General features: G+C 41.0%; 1 protein-coding gene and 1 long non-coding RNA gene across 6 annotated transcripts; both read right to left on the reverse strand.

Moving 5' to 3' along the window:
* Window positions 1-452: 452 nt before the first annotated feature.
* Window positions 453-7737, reverse strand: LOC124701510 (polyadenylate-binding protein-interacting protein 7-like). 5 transcript variants are annotated; one of them, XM_047233586.1, is made up of 8 exons: window positions 7480-7736; window positions 5080-5780; window positions 4924-5003; window positions 3318-3352; window positions 2959-3077; window positions 2799-2866; window positions 2011-2135; window positions 453-976 (listed from the first exon to the last, which is right to left on the reverse strand). In XM_047233586.1, exons 2-8 carry the CDS (start codon window positions 5663-5665, stop codon window positions 700-702), a joined length of 1290 nt encoding a protein of 429 aa, XP_047089542.1. In that variant the 5' UTR covers window positions 5666-5780; window positions 7480-7736; the 3' UTR covers window positions 453-699. The 5 variants fall into 5 exon arrangements, with proteins under 5 accessions (XP_047089542.1, XP_047089541.1, XP_047089539.1 ...); XM_047233585.1 differs by having other exon boundaries at window positions 3318-3355; XM_047233583.1 differs by having other exon boundaries at window positions 2959-3352; window positions 7480-7611; window positions 7681-7735.
* Window positions 7738-8575: 838 nt separating this feature from the next.
* LOC124701512 lies at window positions 8576-10109 on the reverse strand. Its single transcript, XR_007002086.1, has 2 exons — window positions 9984-10109; window positions 8576-8960 (listed from the first exon to the last, which is right to left on the reverse strand). It is a non-coding gene; the product is annotated as an uncharacterized LOC124701512 (long non-coding RNA).
* Window positions 10110-12918: the final 2809 nt, after the last annotated feature.

The following is a 12918-nucleotide window of genomic DNA, read 5'->3' on the forward strand; positions in this document are numbered from 1 at the left end:
GAGGCGGTGGTGAAGGTGGCGGAGAGCACGGCGGAGAGGTGGGGAGAGAGAACTTGTGAAAGAGAGTGGAAAACGGGCCAATCCAACAGAATTTGGGCTCTTGAGGGACAAGTGGGAGAAAAAGGCAGCACTGGCGAATAAGAAAGGGGTACTGGGGGACTCTCGGGGGAGCGACTGGAGATGCTCTAAAACCCTGGGGGAGCGACTGGAGATGCTCTAAAACCCTCGCGGGGAAAAGAGTGACAGGGAGGGATCAACTATAGTCCCACCTGGATGTAAACCACCTGTGAAAGCAAACCCATGGAACCGAACAAAGCCTCAAAGGAGAACCGTAGAACGACGTCAGGGAATGTACCTTCTTCGGTCGGGATAATTTGTGGGCAGCTACACAAAAGCCCTGCAGGTCGTCAGCTGGTCATAACGTAGACACATAGTTCAACACCGCCATAGAATGAGATGCAACACTTCCACAATCACTGTGAAAGAACATATCACCTAATTCCGCAAATTTTACAACATATTTGCTGACAAAAAACTTGATATACCGACATTACAACCCACTATTGTTGCTGTATCATTTTCTATTCTGCTACTCATCTCTGCCATATACAGAAGTACAGGTCATTTTTTTTTGTCTTTTTTCTTTCATCAGATCGTGTCCAACAAACATCTAGAGCCTGCCGACATCTTGCTAGTACTTCACTGCAGCAGGACGCGGAAGATGCCTGGCTGCGCCTGCGTGTACTGAAGGCCGTGCTCCATCAGGTACTGCTCCACAGCAGCGGTCATCCTTGCAGGGGTCCGGGCGCTTGCAATTATGATGGCTTGGAGTCTGCGGCCGGTGGAGCGAGCAATCTTCCTCCGGTTGTTGAGTTCATAGTTCAGGACTTGCATCGCCTCGCTTGCATGAAGACCACAAAGGTCGATGGGGGGATTCTGCTCCTGGATGAGACCTTGCAACTCTGGCATTTGGAATCTGGTGAAAGCAGGCAAATGCATTAGTTTTTGTGTACAATTCTTTTAGCATTCTTGAACAGATAGATCATGCTGTGAGAATTATGGCACAACAGAGCATCAGGGTTTATCCATTTGTGGGGTACTGAACTACCATATACATGGGCAGCGATTGGTCCTGATTTATTGAGTAACAGTATGAAGCTACAGCGCTACCTCAAAAGGAGGTACATAGTAATACTCCTTAATGGGGTAAAGGTACACAAAATATCTAGCCACTAACTGTTGAATTTCAAGATCTTAAACACCAATGCGAGCTATCTGTACGGGTTGAATTATAGTATTTCCCTATAATGAACATACTATGTTGACGGTATCTGAGCACAGTTCTTATCTCAAATAAGTTTTATAAATAAAAAATACATGCAAACAGATCATGATTTAAGAATATAATCTTCTAATGTTAAATATATTGAGATGCAAGCTTTTGCGTTCTCTCGAAATGGAGTTCTAGTGTAATCTTGGATAAAAAGCCCAGCCACTGCGTGCTCACCAAGAAAGCCTGGTGTGGCATTTGAAGTTTGAATTGTGCAAAATTACATACAGAACAGTTTGTATGTGTAGATGTGTTAATTATACAACGATACTCACTCCATCCCCATTTATTTCGAAGTCTGAGTTTGACAAGCAAAATATACTACCTCTGTCCATACAAGAATGTCACAAGTTTGTTTAAATTTAGACGTATCTAGACACTTTTTAGTGTATAGATACATCCAAATTTAGATAAATATTCGACATCCTTTTATAGACGGAGGGAGTAGATCATATGTTACCAAATTTATAGCATTGAATTTGTATTCGAATAAAGTTTCTAATGGTTTAATTTTTATAACACGTGACACATGTATTATTTGTCAAATTAGCGGTCAAAGTTAAAACACGAAAAACAAGGATGTCACATGCATAGGGACGGCGGGAGTAACATCATAAGAATATATATAAACATGACGATCAATTAATAAGCGATGACATCATGGAGAAATTGGTGCTGACCTCTGCTGATATAAAGTTTCTCTAGCCTTCTCCTGATCTAATCTGCTTTGGATAGAGTATAGCTCCTTAATATTTAGTTCCTTTGCTAAAGGATTGCCACCAGTTAGAAAAGCTTGCCTATCCTGCTAAAATTTTCAGTGGATGGCAGCACCGTGAGCAAACATAACCAGAAGTCGAAAAAAAAATACACACAATTCAAACAGTATTTTCAGAAGCTACTACTGAGCTGGCACATAAATGAACGCTAAAATCAGGGTATTTAAGATTCACGTGCAGTTCTTATATGACCGACAGGAAACATAAAACAAAATTTAATATTTACAGTGAAATGGTCCATATAAAATATAACTAGTCTATAACTCAATGTAGCGTGCTAGAGATCACATTACAAAGAACTCTTGTATTGTCATATATCAAGTGACAACGCAATGTAATTTTAGTGGGTAGTGATTTCATTCTACCAACCATGAGCAACTATAATTTCCGGGTCTAGGTTTTTGCAACTGTTACTAAATGCAAAGTGACAATCATCTTATACTACAGTATAACAGAAGATGCTAGTAATGAAAAATTGTGACATAATTGAATTATCTGAACTATTTTAGTACTTCACAATGACTACTTTTACTAACTTAACATTACCATATATATTCTCTTACAGATAAAAAAAAAAAGGCTATGCTATTGAAAATAAAAAGCATGCACCACAATTTGGGCTCAATTTCAATAATCTAGTGTCTCAGAGTATTACATCTTCTACCAAAAAATGTACTCCGTAATATATCTACCTGTTCAAGAAGTGCATGTCTTAGACTTGCAAAATCATGAATGTCATCCTTTTCCGAAAACATGTTCGCTGTCATAAGAAAATTCAAACAATAAGGCAACTAGGCATGAAAGATGCCACAGATTCATGAAAAAACATGTAGCATAATTCAACAACACTACCCGTAGCATCTGTTTCAAGCCAAGTTGGTCCTGTTTGAACTCCAGCAGTGTTTTGCAGTGTACTGTTTGAGACCATACCATGATTACCATTGTATGAGCCACCCAGCAGCTGAGAGCCTCTGCTTGAACCAAGACCAACAACAGGCAAATTAGTTGTCTTGTACCTCCCTCTTGGAGAATCTAGGGATAAACGTTCCCGGCCAGCTGAAGGTGAAATCATATCATCTGTGAATATAGCTGAATGAGATCTATATGTACTGTTTGGCGGCAGACCAAAGGCCTCTTTGTTATAGTTCGCAAGACCATTTTGAGTATATGATACTGGTGATGGAGGACTTGAATGTCCAAATGACAGTGACCTGAGATTCTGATTGAGTCGTCCATCAACTTTATTCTGCTATAGAACAAATGATAGTATTAAAACAAGTGTTTAAAGCAGATCACTATGCAGATGAATATTCCAGAGAAAATTAGAACATATTGGTTTTGTTGACCCACGGACAGATCACATAACTAATTTGGCATCAACATTCAACATGGCTGTTAGGTCACAAAGTACATATGTGAGCCAAGGTATCATTATATTGTAGTGAATAAAATAGGAGATATTTTTTGTCAGGAGATTAACTTCATAATAATCAATGAAATTATGTTCGGTACATTCTAGGGTATAAAATAATTTGATTGATCTGAACTAATAGATCATGATGACTACAACAGAGAATTAACACTTTGTATAATGAATATACGATAAGTTTTACAAGTCAGTTTCTATCATGAACTTGTTCCACAGATAATCAGACTGATTTGTCATAATAACTATTAATAGATGTCGTTCTAGTTTTCTGGGCTTCATAGAAAGTCCAATGAAAACGCAAGCAAGTGATATTAGAAGATTCACCAAAACATCATTTATGGAGAGTGATACATCAGTTGCACAGTAGTGTATCTAGCACTGATAATTACCTGTCTAACAACATGCATATTTTTTATCAGTGGCTTGTAGTCCTGTACACCAAGAGAAAGTGTCTAGTGGTTCCAAATTAGGGCAACATAAGGAATTCGCCAAGTTTATACTTAGGTTTCACATCACTACTCAAGTAACTCATACGTAGGTAGAGTCTCATATAACATAAGGAGTACTCGTTTTAAGTACATAGTTCAGTAGAGATACCATGGCAGGCTAGTTTCTGTAGTAAGATGGTGCATAATTACTTGCCACAACTCGCCACACATGAGTTAGGCATGCTTAACTTTCTTAGACCAGTGTTTGGTTCTTCGCCAAACCTGTGGCCTACACCATGGTAGCACCATACCTCACATTTCACAACTATATTTGTTGCCAAACCTTGTCACACTTGTGGGTGCGACTGGATCTGGCTAACAGATCACTATGACTCAATTTGATGCTTGCCAAACATTTGGCACAAAATTTTGTCAAGGATAGCAAGCAAGCAACCAAAAAGTTCAAGACATATGAGATTCCTATAGCTCGTCATTGAGTACAAAATCAATTGAATATGTATTCCAGATTAGTGAGTGGATATAACCAAATAGTGCATGATGATGGTGTACACTTGCATGAATTGGATGACACAACAAACAAGGTATATTCATTATGCTAACACTCACTCAAACAACAGGTGCTATTACAAAAAGTTCCAAGTTTTGTCATAAGCTATAACAGAGAGCTTAGCTGATATTGAACTTCTTCATAATAGACGTAAATTGTAAAACCATACACTATGCAGTTCATTACCACTTTAAAAACGCAAACACTTTGCTACCAAATGAAAACACATTAGTTAGCCTTAAAAATGTGAAAATAGGCACCTGGTTAGAGCCACAGCAAGTTCCTTTTTTTAGTGATTCTTGCGAACCCAAGCACAGGGACAGTAGGAGCCTTGGGAAGATAGAAATTTAAAAAGAAGAGATGATTTGGATGATGGATTAATGAAGACAGACCTCCAGCTGAGTCATGATGTCCATAGTTGACCTAAAGCTACGCCGGTTTCTGTAATAAGCATCAGACTGCAGTGGGGATCCTGAATTCCAAGGGGAGAGGTTAGCGTTTATAAAATCACCTTCCTTAAAGAAAATTACACTCATAAATAAATGTACCAATGCTAGAATCTCCATTGTAGTGACTAGCATCCCTTCTGTTTGCACCACCATATTGTCCACCATTTCTTACCGTCTTTACCCAGGGAGCAGCAGTTGGACTCATAGTACTTGCAGTTGGACTCATAATAGTACCTTGTGGCTGTTCTGGGCCAGAAAATTCAATTCTTGCGCGTGCACCTAGTGCGTCCCTAACGAAAGGAGAAGCATGGTGCATTTTTGGTGTCTGGTTTGGAGAAAATATTGAAGAGGCAAATCCATCGTTCATTGACAAGCCCGCGAGTGAAAGACTGTCATGTCCAGGAGTCTCATCTTGTCCAAGAACATTGAAATCAGGGGTAATATCATCTGGAAGCTGGTCTTGCCAGTACCGATGTGCTTCTTCATCAGGGTTACTTGGTACAGCGGACTCTGGTTTGTCTGCACTGGTATCCTTCGAGGACCCTGAGACATGAAACTTGGTTGTGTCGGGTCTGTTTGAAGCATCGCTCACAGATCTGAGGCATGAAGGAACAAACTCCACCGCATTAGGATTTAATGCAGTGGTCTTGTTTATCAAATTTAATTTCCTTTCTTCAATGGACATCTTGACAGTGAACTGATGCAGCTCTTCTCCAGAATTCAAAAATTGAGGCAAACGTACTGAACAACAAAGGGCAGCAACTTCTCTGGAGAGATTCTTCTAGTCCTACCAGATAGAACTGTTGAAGGTAGAGTAAGATATTAGACAATGCAAAATTAACAAAGACGCGAGCTGTTTACTGAGAAAGAAAGAAATGGCGTTAAGTAAGGTTTTTGAGTTGCTGATTGGTTGCTGTATTGCCGCCGACTAATCACCAAGTCGTTTTCTCAAAATCAGGGCGACTCGTGACTACCCAGCGACTATACAGCAACTTTCGTCAACTAATCACCGAGCATGAGGGCTGACAACTCGATTGGCTCGGCGACTCAAAAAACCTTGGCCTTAAGTACTACATTTATGAGGAACTCAAAACAAATCCAGCAAATGACAATGAATAAACTGCAGGCAACAACTTCTGTGATTTTGGCTTACACAAAAAAAAAATGCATCGCACATTTACACAACACAATAATTGTGGTTTCTCTGATTAGATATCTCAATTCCAGTTGTATTGATATTGAAGATGGACTGGTATACTAGTAATGGTTGAGGATAAGAGGTTATGGAATATTTATGACGTATCAAATTGCGAAATGTATGTATGGACAAGAATTAAGATTTATGAGGTGCCAAAGAAAGCTCTATTATACATAGAAATTGGCTTCTTCCCATTTTTCAAGAAATGGAAAAGCTAGCCTGCAAATAAATCTTAGAGGTTCACACCAGTGCATAAGGAAGTAGACACACCAAGGTTCCAGTTGAGAACAAACAAAAGAAACCAAACATAACAGGACTTTTTGCCAAAAGATGAGAAACTAAAGTGCTGAGCTAAGCGTAGTCACTTGGTATGGGTTTTACAGCAAAGCATGGGCAAAAGCACTAAATTGGCACATTTCATAGTTTTGGATACAAAAGTACCAGAGCAAGAAGCATTGTCTCAGGAGGGGCCAAATTATGAGTGCCGTATCCAGTAAATGAAGAAGGCTTACTTATAATCATAAAATATATGCATGTGCAATATTTAATCACTGAAAAAACTAGTAAGAAAATGTGTGCTCATGAAATTCCATACCATTCTTCAGTACTACCGAAAATAAAACCGTCTTCATTCTATTCCAAAGCGCAGAAGGATCATACTGACATACGTGCAGAAGATGATAGTAGAAGTGAAATGGCTGGAACGCCAAAAAAACGACCCCAGAAGTAGGGTTCACTTTGCAAATTGCAATAGTAAAACAACAGGCAGGTCGAAATCCGTAAACCGGTACTCATTAGAGCAACACAAATCCAATCCAATGGGATTCCCCTCCACCATCGCGTACAGTCAGAGGCATCTAGAACTAACAAAGCTAGAAAAGGCCCAAGGCTAGCAGTTAATTCAGTTCCAACCAGCGGCTCAGCCGATCAAGCTTGATGCGATGCGGGCACTTCCATGAGGAAATCGAAGTAAGCAAGCAGTAGCACTAACAAGCAGTAAGCATCAGAGTGAATTAAATTCGGGACGCTTAATCCACCCACATGTGGAGACGGACCACGCACGCCCGCGCGCGCGCGCACACCTACCGAATCCAATCCAATCATTATAATACTCAGCGAGATGAAACGAAGAAAAATTGCTGGAGATACCCGGCAGCGTCACTTGGACTGACGAAATCGAGCTGAATTTTAGCAGCTGAGTCGAGCAGCCCCACAAAAACCCCCCAGGCGCGAGCGCGAATCAGAGTCAATGCAACCGATGAGCACCCGGAAGGGATCTAGAAGCGTCGGGGAGAGCTCACCTCGCGGTAGATCGAGGAACTGGCTGCGCACGCGCGGACGAAGGCCCCAGCCGTACGTACGTATGAAGGCAGGCCCCCTTGTCTGTCGAAGCTCCCTTCCGCCGCCGCCACCTAGAGGCAGTCCGCGCGCATCTGCAGCGGCTGGGAATTGGTGAAGGGGTCGACGAATCCGGAAGGTTCTGGAAGGATTGGAGATCTCACCTTCACCTTGCTGCTCCTGCTGCAGCGCTCGCTTCCTCTCTTGTCCGCAGTTTTTTTCCCCGTGATTTTCCTCACTCTTGTTGACTCGTCGTAGCCTTATATTATTCGTGGACGCGATAATATCCCACGGGCTGCTCCTGGCCGTCCGATCGGCGCCCGCGCATCCGGCCGTCCGTACCCAGATTGGGCGTACCTCGAGCCGCGTCCGGATGACATGCGGGCCCGGGCGAGGAATGGCGTCCACTGTGGCGTGTTTGTTTGTCCCGTGAGGCAAGCCGTGGGCCCAGCTGTCGATTTGATCTGGTCCCGGGACCACCTCCGGGGTTGGTGGCAGTTACTTCTCTGGCACGTGGGACCGGGGTGGCATGGGGCCCGGTTGTCAGTGGGGGTTAATGAGTGCGGCCTTTTTTTTCTGTTTGTTTGGAGTGGCGTCACGTCCCCTTGGAGGCGCGAGGGGCCGGATAGTTTACGCATATTTTTGTACTACTACGAACGAATGATTCTTGGTTGCACGGGATCGTGTGGTCCTCCCTGTGTATCTAGGTAATGCGAGGACGAACAGACAAAAACTATTGCGATGTGATTTCGCTGCGGTACATGTCACAAAACAACCTCTACCTTTTCCCGTACTAATACATCAGACCGAGTAGGTCCATGGAAAGAATAGAAAAATTATGCCATGTACCCTAGATTTCTATAGGAACACTTCAAAAACCGTTATTTAAACTAGATGGGCAAGCGCGCTTCGCCGCGCCGCCTGCCAAACGTTGTATCACTCAAATACATCTATACGTCTGATATATCATAGTGGACTACATGACCACAATAAATAAGAACCTGGTCTATATATCACATGCAGTCTATACTTTAACTCAAAAAACATGATGCATGCATATGATGTCAGTGATGTAATCGTCTCTTGTCCATCTCACACTGATAAAGATAAAATTGATTGTTCTATAGTAGTGAATATGCTAAGTCTACAATCGTAAGTAAAACCGGAGGAGACACTCATACACACAAGAAGCATCAGTGAAGGGCTCTTTTTTTTAACGTTTTTAAGGATGTGAGAAAGACATACTTTTACACTTGCGCTCAAACTAAACTAACATAATGCCACTTAAAAAGCTATGTAGCATTTCTCTGGTAGTGCTCTCTCATTTTCACTCGTCACTGCATTATAATTATCTGCTAGACCTTGTTAGCTTCATGTTGTCACATCATCATCAATTCCCTTTGGCATAAAGAGGTGATGTCTCAAAGTGTTCTGAATCTACATCCTGCCAAAAGGAAAAGCAGTAAGTTGAGATGGAAAACATGAAGACATTAGAACGCATGAAAAGTACGAAAGTCATTAACTCATGAAATGCCAACCAAGGAAACATTTCATATAATCGAGATCCATAGGAACATCTCCAAGTTCACCTATAAGTTCAGAACATACAATCTGCAGAATTCCCACTATCGAAGTTCTTAGTATTTGGTGTATAGGGCTTGGAGACTAAACAACAGAATTAAAATTTAGGCTTCACAACAACATACATAGCCTCCGTTTATCTTCAATTGATTGTGGTCCATAGCCCTTCCAAATAGAATATGCAACCATACATGTTGATAGCATGGGCATTGGTGAAGACTATCAATAGGATAACTGCAACTATTGAAGTCCTTGTGGCATGCAATCCTTTAAGTAAACAGTTGTAGTTAGAAAAAGAATATTTAAGTCTAGAATCATACTAAAAAAAGGATACACACAAGAGGCATCAATTAAGAGCTCGACTTTTTGTCCTTGGCAAGGCGGATCAACTTTTTATACTGCCACTCAAACTGAACTAAGAGAATGCCAATTTAAAAGCTATGTAGCATTAAACTTTGAAATCACAACTGGGTTAATACACGATAGACTTATTTAGCACTTGCTAGCGCGCCACAGATGTATAACCGACCCCTCGTAGAATCATCATGAGAATACAAAAAAAAAAGCCTTCCAGATCAATTCAATTTGCTCATTCCTGTTAGGTAGCGCAAATTACTTTCTCGGTTCGACAGTCCATCTCCCTACGTTTCTATTCTACCATCTCTTCCTGACTCGCAAGAGAGGCCACATCCCAAGGGTCCAGGTTCCACAGCAGTTTGTGGTGGTGGCCACCCACACGGTGGATGCAAACATGTACAACCAGTGACACCGACCTGAGTGTCGTGAGTTAAGTATGTAGAGAGGATTCAGTCCATTGCCCAGCGCTCTCTCAAGGTTCTGTAAATCCGAGGCACATAAAAATTACAGGGAGATAGAAGTACCGCACCTGCGGTTTGGAGAGATATACAACGCCTGAAGTTCACAAGCTTGTTCTCTATAACGGAAAGACACTCTAGATTAGCACAGGTGGATAAGCCAAATGGTGGATAAAAGCAAAAATAATAACATGATGTTCAGACTGTCGCGTTGTCGTTTCAACAAAAAAACATCACTTTTCTTTCTGAAATTTCTTATCAACCCATGCTATAACGATATTTGTAACAGTATAATACTACAACATACTAACTTCAGCTCGACCACCAGATACACCACCATGAACACTCACATACTTCCATACCCCCCAAAAAACCTTTATCACTATAAGGAGAAAAGCAAAGGATACTGCAAAACATAAGAGCGGTTTGCAAAGGTTATATCCTTTCATCAAAATCACCAAGAATCAAGACGGACGACCGAAGTGTCATAGGAGGGCCTATAGGCATTAGGATCGATCGAATGAGACCCGGCAATTCTAATGCCGAATAGGCTGAGCAGCAAGCTCAATTCGCCAGACGAGAAACCTATGTCATCCTGAACTGCTTAACCAACACATTACATCTATTAAGCATGACCGTTAACGACTCCACAGAATCACGACGGGCAATACCGCCACCCCATCAGCATCAAATAAACCCATCCAATGATCAAGCTCAATAACAATATCATAAAAGTATACAACTAATAAGTAAACTTCGGGATCTTATCGGTTGCAGGCATCAACAATTCCATATGGAAGCTAATTATTTAGGACTAATTTTAGTGCACCAGAGAAGCATATCCTTCTCTCCTTGTAAAATCATGTCTAAAATACCAGAAAAAAAAAGTCAAAGATGAAGTAGCTCACCTATGTTTGGAGCGGCAGCTCTATTCATGTTGCACAAGCCATCTCGCGTTGCTCCTCTTCTACTCCCATCTTCCTAGCTGAATATTCCTAGCCTCAACATATTTATGGCCTTGACAAAGCAGAAGTAAAATAAAAAAAACATACCAATGAATATATCAGAGATACAGATATACACCAAGTTTTGTCAAAAAGAAATCCTTTGGGAACATCAAACTTCAGAATGACGGGTACATGTGAAAGGTACAAACATTAATTTTATTTTGTGGAAAAGAATCCGCTATAGAACATCAAACTTTAGAGTGTTATACAATATCTCTGCCTACATGTGGCCTTCGATAACACATATCCTCTAGAAAGAAAGTAAGATACACATCTAAATGTAAACATTAATAATGAGGACATAATTAAATTCATTCCGACAAAACCTGTGTTGATGCTATGGCAGGCAAAATTGTAGTAAAATTGATTTTTTTGCTCCACTGAGCTCGTATCATTTTCTGTAACATTAACATGGCCAGTTCACAAGCTGCTAATCTGGATCTAAGATTAAAAAAAAAAACAGATTTTCTTATGAGATATACAAAAAACAACTAAAACAAGTGAGCTCAACTTTCCGGAAGTACTGATCTTCTTATGAGATATTTCTCTTTGTCTTCAACAGAGATATGTACCATGCATATTCATTTCGAAGTAGATACTCCCAAGACAATAAGAGATGTGAATTAGGAAGGATTGACGTGTTTCCTTCAAGTCCAGCTAAAGTTTATTCTTTAACATCATGAGTTGTGAGTAGGTTGTAGCGAAGACATAATATTAAGGTATAGAAGATATCATAAAAAGGAAACTATATTTCTGAAAATACGATGAAAGCATCAACCTTACAGACAAAATGGAGCAACCTTTTGCAAGTACTGAACTAACAAAAACCTTCTGAATACATTACTAAGCAGCCACGCTTCTATGGATTTTGCTGAATGAGGAGCAAAAATGGCACGGATAAGATAACCAGGTGACATTGAAAATACGTAAAGTAAACGTTGATGGGGTTTGTAGACAAATCAGAACTCCAACCAAGATATAAATGATTTGATTAAAATCACATACACCTTATGTTGTAGCCACACGCATCAGTGGCCATGGCGGCCTTAACACCTAGAGTCGATGTCCATGTTTTTATCATCAGCAGAGGAAACTCATCCGGTTGCATAAATGGCCATCATGGCCCTCAAACCCTAGTGTCAATGTTGATGTTGGTATCACAGTAAGGGAATTTTTTTAATTCATAATATGTATTTGCACCAAGAGTTGATTCATCCACAATATGTGGTTCTATATTTTTGAGAGAAAATGCAGAAGAACTGAATGAATTTGCAGCAGGACTATATTCTCAAATAAGAAAGGAAATTAGGTAGGAGACACCCCATAGCCAAGAATTGTTCAGTACCAACAAACGATGTGGACTAATTGGTAACGTCACAATATATAAATTTGCAACTACTGCATATAAAATTAGCAAAGCTATTTTTGTATCAGCTCTGAACTAATTTGCTGCAAGTTGCACACCATTTGTTGTATCATATATTAGCATATTTTAATTAGCTAAGCTCTAATATTCCAATTTTTAATTCGACTTTGCCATCTCTTTGAAGAAATCTTTTACCCTTTTTATAGCACTTAGCATCACTATAATATCTAGATCAGTAGAAAATTTAGTGTTCACCTTTCGACAGCCTAAAGCCCTAAACCAAGGGATGGAACTTGGATGGAGAAAAGAGCTAGGAAGGATGGGTGGATTAGTGCAGAATTGACGAAGGGGGTGGAAATTACTGGTTCAGAAGCCGCACATGTAGGCCTCCTTGACATGGTGGAGGGACCAAGGAAGCATCTCGCTCATGCGCACCATGTTGATCCACAGGGCTGGTCCCAGACGTCCTTACATGCGCACCTTGCTCTCCCAGGCCGTCCCCTCAGTAGCCTTCACGCAGCAGATCCGCGACGCGCCGACGCCGATGTCCACTACTACCTCTGCCCCAGCAACGGCGGCTGTCCCCCACGGCACCACCTCCATGCCGCCACCACCACTCTCCCTATTAATCAC

Source organism: Lolium rigidum, chromosome 3 (genome assembly GCF_022539505.1).
Source record: "Lolium rigidum isolate FL_2022 chromosome 3, APGP_CSIRO_Lrig_0.1, whole genome shotgun sequence".
In the NCBI taxonomy this organism is placed as follows: domain Eukaryota; kingdom Viridiplantae; phylum Streptophyta; class Magnoliopsida; order Poales; family Poaceae; genus Lolium; species Lolium rigidum.